The 18,362-nt window shown below is 46.4% G+C and overlaps 1 protein-coding gene across 1 annotated transcript in view; it reads left to right on the plus strand.

The window, feature by feature from the left end:
• The first annotated feature begins 2,685 nt into the window (after window positions 1–2,685).
• Window positions 2,686–18,362, plus strand: part of LOC137414083 (uncharacterized) — a 39,761-nt gene continuing 24,084 nt past the window's right edge. The window contains exons 1-5 of the mRNA XM_078769227.1: window positions 2,686–2,777; window positions 6,736–6,846; window positions 12,351–12,443; window positions 13,340–13,414; window positions 15,221–15,292. Coding sequence (XP_078625353.1) covers window positions 2,700–2,777; window positions 6,736–6,846; window positions 12,351–12,443; window positions 13,340–13,414; window positions 15,221–15,292 — 429 coding nt within the window. The 5' untranslated portion in view covers window positions 2,686–2,699. The remainder of the gene's footprint in view (window positions 2,778–6,735; window positions 6,847–12,350; window positions 12,444–13,339; window positions 13,415–15,220; window positions 15,293–18,362) is intronic.

An 18,362-nucleotide genomic window follows, 5' to 3' on the forward strand; every position in this document is an offset into this window, starting at 1 on the left:
ATTCTAGCTTTTTGTCGCGTCCATTCTTCCGATCGACGTGGGAGCCCCAGCTCCTTCAATAAGGTCTTTGTCCGAGGAATTTGTGGAATTTCGTGACTGCACTGTGAAAAATCTTATTATCATTTACTTTTAACAATGTGTATAAAGGAAGTTACTGAGGCAGGTGACACCGGGAAATGGTGAACTTCTGAGCCGGCTATGTGACGTCCTGGTACTCCCTCACAACACAAATGGCGGTTCGAGCCTGAGCGAGCACAGCACTGAATGCGGTGTGCGATCCGTGCGGACACTGTTCCGATTAAGCCGTTTGCATAGTTGTCAACATTGAGAGAAGAAAATGCGGAACCATTGAAGGGACCTGTGATGTATGGGAGGGGTGGCAGAGAGTAGAGTCCCTTTATACAGAGAGTAACGACATGACGATCCGGAAAAATACGGTCACGTGACTCAGGGAGCCATTTTGGAGCCAAATTCGCGTTCGCTTAACTTCTCGCGTTCGCGCGTGTTATGCAAGTACAATCGATTCGACTACCTACGGAAGCCTTAGTTCACTGAAAATGCCGGGTCGTTGTGCATTTGGATGCACAAATAGACATGACAAGGGTTTCAAGACGTACAGATTCCCTTCAGATCCCAATCGACGTAAAATATGGGAGAATAAAGTGAGCCGTGTGGGCTGGAAGCCGGCTTCGTCTTCAAAGCTTTGCGAGGTAGGTCAAGTTACTGTTCAGTCCCGTTCAGAAAGTAAAGTGAATTATTTAACTTTCACCTTATAGAGACTACAAGTAATTCCCGCAACAAGTAGTCAATAGCTGTCATTGTATCATAGTGAAAACCGTTAATTTTTTTGTTTGGAAACATTGGATACTTTGCTTGACAGTACATTGTACTGTATTTTCTATATTTCTATTTAGAAAAAGAACGTTCAGTTCACAATATGCCAACAGTTTGATAATAGCTAGTATTAGGAATCATTTCTAGAGAATGGTTATGAATGGTTAAGTTGTAAATTCAACAGGGCTGGACAAAAAAAAAGAAGTCTCTGTTTGGCATTATTGTATATTCGTGCATGCATCTGTTATTGTGTATTCGTGCATGCATCTTAAGAAATAGCTTGCCCATGTAGCATATCCACTTACCCTGTATTTGGTCTTGCCATTTTTTTTTTTCAGGGGAACACAAAAGTTCTCAAAAAATTCCACATAATGCAATGAAAGTTTTAATGATTGTAAAGATAAAAAGCAGGAAGTTGCTATTCATATTGGGGTCTCAACCCTCACAAGACCTCTAATTTGTATCGTTCTTCAAAATGGTAGAGATAAATGCTAAAAAAAAAATGCATCACATATTGCAATTTTGACAGCTGTACTACGTTTCATTTATTCTGATTGTACCTGGATCTGTTGCTGAATGTGGTTAACTGATGAAAAGAAAGCTGAAAAGGTTAATTTACAGTATGTGTGCATTGACCGAGAGCCTGTGTGTGTGTGTGTGTGTGTGTGTGTGTGTGTGTGTGTGTGTGTGTGTGTGTGTATGTGTGTATGTGTGTGTGTGTGTGTGTGTGTGTGTGTGTATGTGTGTGTGTGTGTGTTTATCCCGTGTGTGTGCATGTGTGTTTTAATGTGTTGATGTTTGTGTGTATGTTTGAGTTTATTGGCTCTGAAAACGCATTAAATTTGTTGCAGTTTGATAATGTTTACATTAAATTCATTTCTTTCAGACAAAACACACGTGTGTTTTAATGCCCCCCCCCCCCCCCCCCCACCCCGCTTTTCCTATCCTCTTAATCGAACAGGTTAAAGATTATTTTAGGTTACAAGACTACCTTGTCACATAGTATGTTCAAATTCTCTCCAGGCATCGTGAGTAACCCAAATTATTATTGCCAACATCGCGATAATGAGGATTCAGAAATCACCCATTTTGTCACTTCTCATCAACCGCTCATTTTTTCAGACAAACTAATATCCCATTATAGGCAATCTGGAACATAATGGAGCTAATACTCATAGACCTACATCTCGATACAATAAAATAAATAAATAAAAACATTCACCGTACTCCCTAACCCGCCCCGTATTTGTGCAGTGGTGCATTGCATTATACACGCATAGCTCATAGTGCACTGTGCATGTGCCGGTTCAGTGGTTCCGCACAATTGGCCCCAAAATGGCGGCGTATTCTCAGTTGTCGTTACTCTCTGTATAAAGGGACTCTAGCAGAGAGGAGTGGGCCTGGGAGGTGTGGGGGGGGGGAGGGTGTTGTGTGGGGTCTGGACGCATGGTGTGATGGTCTTGGGAGGAGGGTTGAGGGTCTGGGAGGGATTGGAAGGTCTGGGAAGGGGCAGATGGAGGTGTGGGGGTGTGGAGGTCTGGGAACACAGGGTGTTGAGGACAAGAAGAATAAATTTCAATCAGGGCAAGAATAAAAAGCGTCCTTTTTTTCTATCATGGTATTTTACCATGGGTTTCCAGCTAGTAGTATAGATTTCATCAGCAAATACATTCGTAAAATATATCTTTACATGGGTTGACATTTATTTGACATACTTATCGGGTCATCATGAGCATAATCATGTGACGTGGTGCCTATTCCATACAAAAATGTACTCGTACACACCGTGTGTGCAATTGCTTCCGTACAAGCATAAAAGGTAATTGTGAATGTCATGGGATATGCAGGTGGATGGATTGACAAAAATGCACTCGACACTGAGTGAACGCCTCTCACATCAACAGCAAGAGCACAAGGAAACAGAACAGAAACTTCAGCAAGAGGTAAATGCATTGCACAGCAAAACTGATGCTAATGCCTAAAGTTCAGTGATAATTCTGTATATTTGGTTGCAACCATCTGTTATAGATTTATTTCCTGCTTGAATGTTCCTGATCCAATCAGATCTCTGAGAGTTAAGCAGAGTTATGCCTCCTAGTTAATACTTCAATAAGAGATTTTAAAGCCAGGTGTTGCAGAATGAGCGATTTCTGAATCGTTCAGCTGTCTGGTTATGCTCTTGTTCCTCTGTGCATCGAGTACTGATTAAGATAGGCCATCAGCTGAAGCTCCAGAATGAATGAATGAATGATCGTTTTAAGGCCATTTTCCCTGCTAGAGCGGGGGTTAGCCTGGCTAAGAAGTGGCTAGAAAATGGGTTTCCTTCCACCATTTGGGGGACAACTATTCTTTGACGGTTTTTATTGCTGACAATGTGCCCGACCTTTGTTAAAAGTTTGACTTCAAAATCCTGCCAGTATTTTTGTGACAGACAGGGAAAGTTGGTCATGTGGGGGCAAAAAGTGCTCATTTTAGAGCTAAGTATCAGGTTCAAGCCTTCATAACATCGTCCTTGGGAATTTGCCAAACATGAGATTTGGTAAGCTTTAAGACACCTAAGGGAACTCTCCCGACGTGAAATTTATCAAGTCCAGGGTTGCCACTTGATGTGTGAGCGGAATGTGAATTTCACAAAATTTATCTATTTATCGGTGTCCAGGACCAAATTCACGGTCCCATAACATTGTGTTGGAAACACTGCAGGCATTATGAGTTTTTGTACTCTCAGATATATATGAGCACTCTGTGTAAGCAGAAACCTACGATGCTAGGATTTATATGCACTGTGTGGGTGCCTTGTTGATTCCGCTAGATTCACACAAATCATGGTTCCAGTACCGACTCCACACCCTCGTAAAATTGTCCTCAGTGAGCTGTTGGATATTAAACTTGGTTGGCTTCGAGACATCCAAGGAAACTTTGCATAAGCGAAATTAAGCAAAACTAGGGTTGCCACACGATGCGTGAGCATAACGTGAATTCCACTAGATTGATGTAATTATCGGTGCTCAGCACCAATTTAAATGCACCCATGACATTGTCATGGACGCATTTGTGGCATCGAAACTTGGTTTTCAGAGTCCACAATCGATTACATTCCATGTGCATGAACTTGGATGGAGGTGGTATGATTGAGAGAGAGGCTTTACTGGAAGAGATACTTTCATGAGGGACTCAAAGGCTTGGAGGGAATAATGCCAAAACAAGTTATTTCGAGAAAAGAGTTTCACATATAACAAATTAGGAATCATGTACTGTATTCCAATATTTAAGAGCATGATAGAAAAATCCTCGTATCTTCTCAAAACATCAAAATAGAGAACAACACCCCCAATTGAATTGTAGAATAGTACTTACTTAAAAAGTACTTATTTTAGAAAATTGGGACCAAAATGGTTAAGTCGAATGCAACGAATGACATGGTGACGAATATAGAGTAAGACGATACATCAGTTGAGCAATATGTACAAATTTCAGAAGAGCAAGAGTAAAATGGACATGCCAAAAACAACAGATAACATAGAAATGAACATTGTAAAGAATTTCAGGACAAAGCGGAGGGGAAATTTCAGCTTAACACCACACAGAAAGGCTTCAACATGCGAGAAACTGGAAAGGCATACGGTAACATGGTAGGCTTCGTCTGCCTCGAATAAATCCGAGTCGTCCATGAGCCGGTGCTCTTGAGGAGTCTCACCACAGTTCTTACAATCCTTGCATCTGCACAAATCCATGCAATATAAGCCAGACCTGTGGCAGGAACAATATTGCCCTTCACAGCGCGATTTTGCACATTTGCAGTGTACAACTTCCAGTATAGAATGAGAAGTTCTGATTCTCGTTCAGGATGCGAATTGTTTGGTCTGTTTCATCACCATAACGAACTCTCTCGTAGTTCTTGATACTTATCTCTGGATATTTGTCAGTGACAAAGCCTACGCGGGAGCTGTGAAACTTTTTAGCGAGGTCCAGTACTCGTTAGAGTACACCTTCAGACAAAGAGGGAAAGGTATCATGAAGACTACACATTTGGTGGATTAGACCCTTACCATTGATGAGGAGTACACGCTTTTCAGGCAGAACTGATAATAAGCAGTCCGGTGACAGGCTCTCAACCATATCAAGGAGAACAGCTTTGTTCGTCTTCCCCGCCAAACATCCATCAACCATGGCAAGCAGCATAGAGACAGACGATAGGCAATAACACAAAACCGAGCTCTCCAGTCTGAGCAATGATAAGCATCCTTGCGATAAATTTCGAGTCATTTTAAATTTTGAGCATGAATGTCTTCAACCTGTTCGCTTTGATAGTGGCAAATTTATTGTCTTATCAACTCTTACACAGCACATCTCACTTGTATACAGCACGACTTGTTTGTACACAGCACGGCTCACTTGTACACAGCATGACTTGCTTGTACACAGCATGGCTCTCCTATACACAGCACAACTATCTTCTACACAGCACAACTCGCTTGTACACAGCACAACTCTCCTCTACATAGCATGACTCGGTTGTACACCATACGACTCTTTTTTACTCTGTTGTACACCATACTTGCATGTACACGGCACGACTTGCTTGTATACAGCACGACTCTCATGTACACAGCATGACTCTCTTGTACACAACACAACTCTCCTCTACACAGCATGACTCGGTTGGACACAGTAGGACTCTGTTGTACACAGCAGGACTCTGTTGTACACAGCAGGACTCTGTTGTACACAGCAGGACTCTTGCACAGAGCAGGACTTTCTTGTATATAGCGTGACTCGGTTGTACACAACACAACTCGGTTGTACTGTTGTTATTGATGAAATCATAGTGCATTAAGCACCTTCAATCGTATTTTTCTCCTGACATTCTGACACCTCCAGCTCAAATCATGGATCCATGAGCGCTGCTATTTTGAAAAATCACATGGTGAAATCAAGTGGCCTGATTCATCCGTCATTTGAATCATGTCACGAGTGGTGTGGTCGGCCAAAAGAGCAGCCAAGAAAAAGTGCAATGTAATTTGATGTAAGACTTATAAAATGGCATGTTTCGGATGTCAAACTTTTGGATCAAACATGAGTTACCAACTCGTCAAATGATAGTGGAGTCATTCTTTAGTCTTGCGAATGGGGAACGGAATGAAACGACTGACGCTTCAGTTGACGGCCAAATATTACTGTCCTGGTGTACCAGCAGAGGGAGAGGGTGGGTGCTGCATCTTGGAACATTCCATCCTTCAGATAGGATTTAATATTGGGTTAGCTGTCTTGTCTGCATTTATATTGTGGTAGTTAAAGATGCCATGGTATCTCTTGGAAAAAGTAGATCATTGTATGCTCATGCTTTAAAATTAGAATGGGATATACAAGTTTTAAAACCAAGTGATGTAGATGTTAGTAGATTATGTTCTTGGCAAAGAATGGTGTCAGTACAGAGAAGGTAAGTAAATGGAGATAGATTGAGGTAATGGGACGTGGATATGGCATCAGCATGATGGAATAAATGGCTTCCTATACTGTCCTTGTCATTAAATTATTGGATGATTTGCTTTTCGCCATTCGACGTGGGATACCCTAGTATAGATAAACCTGTTTCATACCATCACTGCTTTACCTGGCTAAAATTAAAGCGAAATAATCTGAAACTTATCGCATTGATTTGATTATGTGACTACCTGTCTCATAAATCCAGGAGAATGTATAATTATTTTCTGTATTTAACAGGATTATAAAAGCATTCGTTGACAGTTTAACACGAACATTCATGGTGTATGGGAAACATATATCTTTACTCCGCATTAGATTAGACATGACTCGGTTGATGACAAAACATCTAGCATCAGATCTTTAGATGATCTTGGTGAAAACATGTTGGGTTATTTTGCCTGGCTCCTATCGCAGGTTCAAAAGATGAGTGAAACTGCACAGGCTGCACAAAAGGTGAAAGCTGAAGTCGAAGCACTGAGCCAGCACCGCATCAACGAAATGATAGCAATGATGGAGGACTACAAGGTTTCTTTTTAACCTCCTTTGTTTTTGACTCCCTCTCATCTTCTATCAATATATATAAAAGAAAGTTTTTGTTTGTTTGTTTGTTTGTTTGTTTGTCTGCACGCGCTAATCTCTTGAACGGTGAAAGATAGGAGGAAACCTCTGACACAAAAAATGTCGGGACGGGCCCCGGGAAGGTTTTAGGCAAGGTGGCGAGGCCAGTTGAGGCCCCCTCGGCCGGGCTGGGCCCATTTCGCAATTAAAAGCTGAGCTGAATTATCAAAGTCAATCTTCTACCGCCGCAAGTAAATGCTGAATTATCTTACTATAATTCACCAAATGTCTGTCTGTCTGTCTGTTCGAAGGTACCGTAAAAACTGCTGAACCGATCGCAAAGATATTTTTGGTGGGTAATCCTGGGATCCCCAGGAGTAAAATAGACTATTTAGTTTTCCAAATTTCAGCTTTAGTCTCCAGCATTCTCAGGTTTGGACTCCCGCATAACATTCGCGTTTGCATGACGTTCATTGTGACGTCTTCTTACGTCGAGCAACGGTTCCCGCCCTATGGGTGGGGCTTCAATTGGAGGCCCAAATGAAAAGGCTAAATATCAGAAATTGAAGGCTTTTTTTTTAATTTTAAACGATTTATATAAACATCCGTTAAATCTCGATCGGTGCAGCCGTTTGTGTGGCACCCGGGAAAATAACGTCATGCGGGAGCAAGTATCAGCAGGATGTGGCAGTGTGGGAGTCCACGTTTGTACCGATCGCTGCACCGTGTGCCGCACAAACGGCTGCACCGATCGCTGCACCGTGTGCCGCACAAACGACTGCACCAATTGCTGCACGGCTGCATCGATCAGATGTGGCATGAAGGAGGATCTGCACTTAGGCATGAAGGAGGATCAGATCTAACAGATCGCTGTCTCCATCGATCTTGCCAAGGCCGTAACACCTATCGGCTCAAAATCCTTTTAACTGTTGATTTGGTACAGTTACACATTTCGGGAATTTGGTACACGTATCGGGAGTACATATGACATAGCGATTGTGAACACGATTATCGATCACAATTCACAATCACGATCATCACGATCATAGTGTATCGATCACGATTTGAAACACGATGGTGTAGCGGTTGCCGCTGAGCATACACAATCGCCTTACACCTGCCGATGACGCAACCAGGGAGCGATCACTGTACCGGGCTCGCCCGGGCATGCCCAGACTCGCCTTTCCCGGGCTCGCCCAGGCCGCCCGGGCATGTCCAGACTCGCCTTCCCGGGCAAACGCTCCGATCGGCATGCCGCGCCTGGCTTGGGAGGCGTGGCTTCCGGCATGACGTGTTTGATTGTGCTTATATATATTGCTACCCGATAAACAGGCTTTTCAGAGTACCCGAGTTTTCGTTTTACCAATAAAGGAGCTCGGACGAATTCCCGTCTTTTGTCGCGTCAATCCTTTCGACTCGCGTAGGAGCACAGCTCCTCACTGGTGACCCCCGACATGGACACGGCAGTTACCCTTAAACTGCCTACCTTCTGGGAGGCTCACGCGGTGGTTTGGTTCGCCCAGGCAGACTCCCAGTTTGCCCTGCGAGGCATTACCGCAGACGACACCCGCTTCCACCATGTGGTAGCGGCACTCAGCTCCGCCACCGCGGCCCGTGCCCTGAGCCTCCTCCAGCACCCGCCAGCCGCTGACAAATATGGCGTGATCAAGACGCTCCTCCTCGACGCATTCGCCCTCTCACCGGCAGAACGCGCACGACGCCTGCTCGACCTGCCCGAGCTCGGCGACACGCCCCCTTTCCGAGCGGATGGACTACATGCTCTCGTTGCTAGGTGAGCACTCCTCGGATTTTCTTTTCCAGGAGCTGTTCCTCCGCCAGCTACCTAGCCAGGTACGCTTCGCTCTGGCAGGCACGCAGATCACGGATCCCCGCGCCCTCACCAGAGAAGCCGACAAGATCTCCTCGGCAGGCCAGCACATCGGGGCAGCTACCTGGAGCCCGCCGCCGTCCGAGGCAATGCCCATGGCGCCCGAGCGCCCGGTGTGGTTGGAGGCCGAACTGCCATTTGACCGCCGCCACGCCGCGCCGACCGATTCCAACACGACGGCCGGGGCCTCCACCTGACCAGGTATGGTGTTATTACCATGCTAGGTTCGGACAAAAGGCTCGGACATGCCGACCCCCGTGCACTTTCGGCGAGTCGGGAAACTGCCGGGCCGGCGTTCATTACCAGCCATGAGCGCCGGACACTCGGGCAACTTGCTTTTCATCAAGGACAAAGCATCCGGGCGGCGTTTTCTTTGTGACACCGGCGCCCAACTGAGCGTCGTACCCGCCTCCGAGCAGGACAGGCAGACCGCCGTTTGCGGCCCCTCCTTGGTCGCTGCCAAACAAGGTCGAGGCCATCACCAAGTTCCCGCGTCCCCGCTCCATCAAGGCCCTGCAGGAGTTCCTCGGCATGGTGAATTTTTATCACCGTTTCGTGCCCCGCGCTGCTCAGCTCATGCGGCCCCTTTACAAAGCCCTCCAGGGCAAGCCGGCCAAGCATGACGTCGTCTGGTCCGCAGACATGGATGCGGCATTCACAGGCGCAAAGCTGGCCCTCGCCGACGCAACGCTGCTTGCTCACCCGGTGCTCGACGCTCCCATCGCCCTCACTACGGACGCCTCCGACTACGCGGTGGGCGCCGTACATGAACAATGGGTGAACGGGGTTTGGCAGCCACTCACTTTTTTTAGCCGGCAACTCCGGCTGAACGAGCTAAAATATAGCACATTTGACCGCGAGCTCCTCGGTCTATACCTGGCCGTTCGCCACTTCCGCCACCTCCTGGAGGGCCGCCCGTTCACGGCTTTCGTTGACCACAAGCCGTTGGTTTACGCGATGGCCAAAGTCACGGAGCCGTGGTCGGCCCGCCAGCAGCGCCACCTCTCCGCCGTGTCGGAGTTTACCACGGACATCCGGCACGTCGCCGGAAAAGACAACGCCATGGCCGACTGTCTTTCTCGGGCCAGCGCGAACGCGGTCCACCTGGGCGTGGACTTCGCGCTTATGGCGGCCGACCAGACCGCCGACACCACGGTGCAAGCCCTTCGGGCGGCGGACACAGGCCTCCGCCTGGCCGACGTCCCCTTCGCGGACACTGTCCTGCTCTGCGACGTCTCCCAAGGCCAGCCTCGCCCCGTCGTGCCCGTTACCTGGCAGCGCCCCATTTTCGCCTCCCTCCACGGCCTTTCTCACCCGGGCCGGAAAGCTTTCCAGAAGCTGGTGTCGGCGCGTTTCGTCTGGCACGGACTTCGACGGGACGTCCGCGACTGGGCCAACGCCTGCACGGCCTGCCAGCGGGCCAAGGTCCACCGCCACACCCAGGCTTCGCTGGCACCTTTCACCGTGCCTGAACGGCGTTTCGACCGCGTCAACGTGGACCTGGTGGGCCCCCTTCCCCCATCACGAGGTTTCACACACCTGCTCACCATGGTGGACAGGACCACCAGGTGGCCGGAGGCCGTTCCCCTCGCTTCCACCACAACCGCCGACGTGGCAGAGGCTTTCATCGCCACCTGGGTCGCCCGTTTCGGCGCACCGGCAGACATCTCTTCGGACCGCGGTCCGCAGTTCATCTCCGAGCTTTGGGGCATGGTTGCCCACAACCTGGGGGTCAAGCTCCACCGTACCACGGCCTACCACCCCCAAGCCAACGGGTTGTGCGAGCGTTTTCACCGCTCCATGAAGGCTGCGCTCATGGCCGGCCTTCAGGACGGCGGTTGGGCCGACCGGCTGCCGTGGGTCCTTTTGGGCCACTGCACGGCCCCCAAGGAGGACCTCCAGGCGTCCACCGCCGAGCTCTTCTACGGCCAGCCGCTACGCGTCCCGGGCGAGTTCGTGCCCGACGCTACCAGTCCCTGGTCCGCGGCTCGCCAGCGCTCGGACCTCCAGGAGGCCGCCCGACGGTTTGCCCCCGTGCCAACGTCCCGCCACGGTGGCCCCCAGTCCTACGTCCCCCCAGCGCTTCGCACAGCGGAGTACGTTTTTGTGCGTCATGATGCACACCCGGGGCCACTCCGGCCGCCGTACGACGGGCCCTTCCGGGTCCTGCGACGGGACGACAAGTCCTTCGTCGTCGACGTCGGCGGCAGGTCGGACCGGATTTCGGTGGACCGCCTCAAGTCGGCGCACGTGGACGTCGACCAACCACCACGGTTGGCCCTTCCTCCACGGCGAGGCCGCCCCCCGTCCACGGTTCCCCCCGCTCGACCACCCACCACCACACCGGACCCCCCCCCCCCCACGACCCTCCAGGGGTCGCTTTGGCCGGGTCATCAGGACCCCCCTTAAATTGACCCTGCCGGTGCAAGTCGATTCTGGGGGGGCGCGTGTAGCGGTTGCCGCTGAGCATACACAATCGCCTTACACCTGCCGATGACGCAACCAGGGAGCGATCACTGTACCGGGCTCGCCCAGGCCGCCCGGGCATGCCCAGACTCGCCTTTCCCGGGCTCGCCCAGGCCGCCCGGGCATGCCCAGACTCGCCTTCCCGGGCAAACGCTCCGATCGGCATGCCGCGCCCGGCTTGGGAAGCGTGGCTTCCGGCATGACGTGTTTGATTGTGCTTATATATATTGCTACCCGATAAACGGGCTTTTCAGAGTACCCGAGTTTTCGTTTTACCAATAAAGGAGCTCGGACGAATTCCCGTCTTTTGTCGCGTCAATCCTTTCGACTCGCGTAGGAGCACAGCTCCTCAATGGAATAATATTTACCGATATGAACAGTGATGTGGCTTTTATTGAAATTCTAAAGATACTGTTTAGATTTTGATGATTTGCGTGTGATATGATTCAACGGATGTTTATATGAATCGTTTAAAATAAAAAAGCCTTCAATTTCTGATATTTTGCCATCGCCATATGCAGATTCGCCACGGACCCACGATCGATGTTTCTCGACGTGAACGTACCCGTTTGTTTGCGAACAGGTACGTTTTTCATGGAAGTCCTTCACGAACCTGCTGACGTGCGACTGAAGGTGCTACAGGAATGTGGAATTTATTGGTTTCATGCTTTAGCATTCACCGTATCTGCATTGCCTGTTTGCTTCTGGCCTCCCACCCGTGCGTAGCACAGGTATCTCTCTAATAGTAGTAAATTCATTCAAAAAGAACCCGGGCAACGCCGGGTGCTTTCGGCGAGTTGTTTATATTTTTTGCAGACCACGTACTAAGGTTCAGTAACCTGTTTCAATGAGGGTTTAAGTCTTAACCCATTTTCGGAAGAAAACGTTTCAGCGATATTAAGTTAAAAACAGCTTCCAAACACCGTTGGTAAATGTAAGTTAATAAAATACCCGAGATCATTGTGCACCACCCTTTTGGGTGGTGTTCCTCAGTACTGTCATATGAATATCTCTCTCCTTCAGGATAAGTGGATGAGTTTATCAGTAACACTCCCTTGGTTGTGAGTTCAACTCATTGGTAATTAAACAGGCCCTGAAAATACATTTGTTCTTGCAGCTTGAGTATGACAAGATGGTTCATGAAAAGGACGGCGAGATCTCATCTATAAGATCCAAGGAGTACAAGGCTTTGAGCGAAGTGCAAGAAAGCGTCAGTACCTCAACTCGTTATACGTGCATCACACCCGATGACTTGATAATGCATTTTGTATAATAACTCTAACTTCTCAAGCTAGTTAACTTGAATTACAGAAACTCAGACATGACCAACAAATTTATCTTCAAGTCCTACAATCGAGTCAAATAATTGAGTAGATCTGCTGTACATTCATATACTGCATTATGTTAATATTTTTGTAATAATGTTGAAAGAATATCATAAAACTGAGTTTGATAGAATTTGGATGAGATTACTCTACAGATTTATGGTTCTGCAGACCATTAAGAAATGTTTTAAAGAATATTCTAATTAGCACGTACCAACAGGAATGGTTTATGTTAATATTCCAATCACATCTTGCAAATGAATGTTTTAATATTGTAGTTTTCATTCGTTCAAAACAATGCAATTTGAGCTCTCAATTTTTCTTACTCATTTGAGGCAGTGGTGTTGTGGTGAAATAAGTGGACTAGAGGAATCTCAGACATTGTGGTGAGGGATGTGCATTCTAAACTTCTACAAACTGAGGTAGTCTCAGGAGAATTACCATGTCGTTATCAAATTGTCGGTAAAAACCCAGCTGGCTCACTAATGGTCTTCACTTCACTCAGTTACATGTGGAGCCAATCTGCTCGTTGTAGTTGACTCTTACATACCCTCAGGCCAATTTGGGATGGGAAATAAAATTTCATCTAATAAAAAGGCAGTACCTCTAAAATCCTAAATTAATACCATCAAAATCCCTTAGATATCAAATTCTGAAAGCTCCTCCTCCATTTCAGTAGAAATGTAGTTGTTACAAAGCATTTATAGGATGAATTTGTCTTTGTTGTTTCCTCGGTGTTTATGTGTATATTGTAATAGATTTTGTGCTTGTGTTCCATCAGAGCAATGAAATGTTGAAATTAAAACAGCAACTGAAAGAGAACTGCGAGCAATCAAAGGCGGCGATGTTAGAGAAGGTAATCCGTGAATGCAATCAAATTTGTCATGCATTCGTTTTCATGCATCAACACTGTGTCACACGTGCCCTCTGAAAATGTTTGTGTGACATTCCATAAGCTTTCAATTTAGAAACTGCTTCTTTGGTCTCTACCCCACATTGTCGGAGCATCCTTTGTCTACTAATGCCTGTCTAATTCATATCCTACTATATCAAATTCTGGTTCGGGACAGTGGCGTAGGTCTTCTCCAGATCCACAAATCCCAAAGCTGTTTCACCTTGCACCTCCAACCTCTTCTCCACCAACTGTCTCAGTGCGAACATACCATCTGTCATTCCCCTACTCTTTCTAAACCCCTGCTGCTCTTCTCCAATTTCCTTCTCAACACTTTTCCTTATTCTCTCGTCTAGAACCCTCTCCAGCACCTTCGTGACATGACTAAGGAGTGTAATGCCCCTCTACTTCCCCGGATGTTGAACATCTCCCTTCCCCTTCCATATTGGCACAACTAACTCTGTCCTCCACTCCTCCAAATTGAACCCTCTCTCATACATACATAAAACAACCTCTTCGTCCAACTGACTCTGACTTCTCCCGCTGCAGTTATCATCTCTGTACACACCTCATCAATACCTGGTGCGCTTCCCTTTTTCACCCTCTTCAATGCCGTCCGCACTTCCTCTTTCATGATCTCCGCCAACTCCACTTTCTCCTCCACATAACTCAGTAGCTCCAGCTCGCTTCCTTCCCGGTTCAAAAGCTGTTTGAAATATCCTTCCCACATCTTCAATGCTGTGCTCCTCTCTGTCAGTAGCCTCCTGCCACCATCCTTGATCACGACCCCTTCATGTCCTTGTTATCCTCATCCCTGTCACAAATCAATTTATAGATCATCTTCCTCCCACTATCCTCTTCCAACTTGTTGTACACCTGCTTTTCCATAGCATTCCTCACCTTAGCTACAGCTCTTCTTGCTGCTTTCTTCTTCTGCTCATACAGATGCAGCAACCCCACATCCAGCTGCCTCCCTATATCCATGATCTTCTCTATCCTCTTCCAAACCTCCTTTTCACCCACTGCTTTTGCTACTTTCTCCTTGGCGTTTGCCGTGTCTCTCCCTGGCATTTCTCTGCGTCTTCGCATTGACCTCTGCATTTGAGTACTGCTGCCTTTTATAGCCAAAATCACTGACCCCCTCCCTTCCAATTTCTTCCCCCACCCCGTGAGTGTTGTGCACGCTCTCCCACGTCAATAAAGTAGCACACATCAATGCCCCACCCCACATCTCACCAAGGCATGTCTGGGGGGAGGGGGGGTGAAGGGGGGGGGGGGGGGGTGGGGGGGGGGGGAGTAGGATAGGGAAGGGAGGATTCAGGTACTGCATGTGGACGTGCGGTCTCATCAGACTATGCACCGTGGTTCCCCGCAAGCCTGATAGAAAGAGGCTTTCCCTCCTCATCCTCATTTGCCACTCCGATAATGTTTCCAAATGTTTGTCCTCAATCACTTGCTCTTTTCCTTTGAAGGGTCACATCTCCATTTTTTTGGCATTGCTTTCTTTACTGCTATTTTGTTTGATCCAACCCAAGCTCTTTCCAAACTTCATTCCCAAACTAGGTTAAAGCAAATTATGTTGTCTCACAGTTTATTTAATGCTGACTGCATCAGTCTATTGTTGATACACTCAAGAACTTCAGACACTACACATGTTTACTACTCCTGAATTGTTTGTTTTCCTCCAGAGTTTGTTGCTTTACACTTGCTCTACAGGCCTTGGGAATTCAATAACTTGCACTCAGGTAATTGCGGTTTCAATGCTTTCAGGAGAACATGTTAAAAAAAGAGGAAGAGTTGAGAAATCTGGTGAAAAAACTCGAAGATGATGGAAAACAGAAGGTAATACAGTCAAAGCAAGAATAATATATAAAGTTTAAATTACAAGAAAAATAATTCATCAGTAGACCGGTAAGATATATGGTACATCTGATGAAGTTAAAAGTATAAGAAAAACACTTGTGATGGAGAAATATAAACATGTGATGGAGTTTCAAGAACATTTCCTCTATTATTATTAATCCCATGTGTTTACCACTTGCACACTTCACGTCATCTTTGGTGCACACACACACACACACACACACACACACACACACACATACACACACACACACTGCATCTCAAGATGTAACAAAAATAAATGAACCCTGAGATTGTACCTACTGAGATGAGGAGGCAGCGGCCAGAATTAGCTCAACCCAGGGCATAGATTGACAACTACAGATTGGCTGAGTACGTGAAAAGAAAGTTCAAAAGACTACCAAATCCAATTTTTTATAAGGCAAAATACAACTAGAACAGCTTGTTCTTGTCACCCAACCAACTAGTGTTGGTGGGTTGTATGCAGCCTGTGGCTGCTTGGTTGCATCATTTTCTGGGAGCGCAGCTGTGGCACTGATGCAATACCCCATTACCAGTCAGCTGGTACTCATTTTTCCGACCTCAGAACGATGACAACCTACCCAATTCATCCACCAAGTTTGGTCATAACTCATCCACAACTTTTTGAAATATCATGCTATATATCGTTTTTGGCCCCATCTCTCAATGGTGAAGAATTACTTGAAGAATTAAAAAAATCTTGTATCCGGAACTCGATTCAAATCTTCACCAAAATCTAACCACTTTGTTATTGTCGCATACCCAACCTGTCTAACAAGATTCGTCCGAATCAGTCCCTAACTTTTTGAGATATCATGTTATATGTCGTTTTTTGCCTCATCACTCAAATGTGAGTATCTTTTTTTCTTAATTTTTCTCGGACCTTCAAAGTCTTTTTTAAAATTCTCGGACCTTCAACCAAATCTTCAACCAAATCTCATCAATTCTTGTTTTTCGCATACCCAACTTGTCCACCCAATTTCGTCTGAATCTCTCGACAACTTCTTTGAAAAATCCTGTTCACGGATAGCCAAACAGACAGACAAAGGTGAAAACATAACCTCCGTCCACCTTTGGTATTGTAGATAACAAGCAAGAAAAGGTATTACTAACAGACCTTGCAAAAAATTTCCAAAGACAGGTGCAACTAGACCAGAGTGTCACACATGAAACGGAAACAGCCCCAATGATTTGTGGCTGTTTTAGGGCTGTTTCGGTTACAGCCCCAATGATTGCAAAAATGACAAAATAAAAATAGAAAGTGAAATATCAACAAATATACACCGACAACTGGGAGAATGATAAAAGAGCAAGGAGATTTTAAAAAAGAGCTGGACAGATTGGGCAAAGAAGTCTTATTGGAATGGCTTAGAAGAGGTCAGCTCAACTATGCTGGAAAATGAATCATAACAAGCGTTACGCCTCGGTCCCCCGTCGGGGAAGTGATGTGAGTTGACAAAGTGGAAGACGCAGAAAACATGCTATGATATGATATTTCGCTCACAAGGTTCAGACATACATGGAGGCGGCCATCTTGGATTTTGACGTGGCGACCCAATTTTCAAAAGCGTTCTTCCTTATGCCTAGATACACCCACACACCAGATTAGAAGTTGCTACATCGCTTATTTTTCAAGATATTCCGCACACAAGGTTCAGACATACATGGCGGCGGCCATCTTGGATTTTGACGTGGCGACGCAATTTTCAATAGCCTTCTTCCTTGTGCCTAGATACAACCACACACCAAATTAGAAGTTGGTACTTCGCTTATTTTTCAAGATATTCATCTCACAAGGTTCAGACATACATGGCATCAGACATACATGGCGGCGGCCATCTTGGATTTTGACGTGGGTTGCACCCACACACCAAATTCGGATGCGGTCCTTCGCTTATGCACGCACGCACGCCCGCACGCACGCACGCACGGACGGACACACGGACGGAGGGGAAAACCATAGTCCCCCTTTCGCTCCGCTGTGCGACGGGGGACAATAAATGGCTAAATGCCGAAAATAAAGGACACTATATGCATGGCTTTAAGAAAATGGTGGGACTGAGTCAATTGCACGAGTATAGGTTCCTGTAGGGTAGAAACAAAAATAATGAGTCACATCCGCTCAGGATGTTTAAAAAAAACTCTTATCAGAACAGCTGTACATACAAAGGCACAACAGAGTATATAAAGTAATCCACTGGCACATCTGCAAAAAATTTAATCTCCTAGTTCCAGAAAACTTGTGGAAACATACAAAGGCTATTACCAAAAACAAAAAAAGTAATGCGCACGTATGACCTGATGATCCCATCGAGCGTGAACATAGAAAACAAAGCATTGCGACCAGATATAGTACTCAGGAACAAAAAGGAAAAGACAGCATTGCTCATGGGGATATCAGTGCCCAGCGATTTTAGCTTAAACTATGCATAAATCAAGAAAATGGTCAAATACCAGGACCTCAAAAATGAGGTCGAGAGATCTTGGGAACTGAAGAGCATCAATATTCTACCAGTGACAACTGGAGCAACAGGAATGATAAAGAAGAACCTCACTGAGATTTAAAAAACCATCCCTGGGAGTATTACCACAAATGAACTACAACTGGAGGCAATCCGGGGTTCGGTGACTATCCTGAAAAGAGCCCTTGTAACAAATCTCTGAAAAAGTTGAACAGCTTGGTCCATGAACCGTGATCCCTTACAGAAGAGGAGGTGGATGCTTTGAGTCCTGAGAAGACTCCGTTCCACCTCCTGAAACCCGCAAATGGAGATGGCAACCAACTACACACAAGTCATGATTGTACGCACACTCATATACCCTCATATTGTACATGATTGTATTCGTGATTATGTGAGATTGTGACTACACACACATGAATCATGATTATGCACACAGTCGTAATTGCACATTTACATGTATCGTCATTATACATGCATGATTACACACACACACACACACACACACACACACACACACACACACACACACACACACGTACACACAAATGTTGATACTTTGAGACCAG

Source organism: Myxine glutinosa, unplaced genomic scaffold (assembly GCF_964187855.1).
Source record: "Myxine glutinosa unplaced genomic scaffold, kmMyxGlut1.1 SCAFFOLD_1726, whole genome shotgun sequence".
In the NCBI taxonomy this organism is placed as follows: domain Eukaryota; kingdom Metazoa; phylum Chordata; class Myxini; order Myxiniformes; family Myxinidae; genus Myxine; species Myxine glutinosa.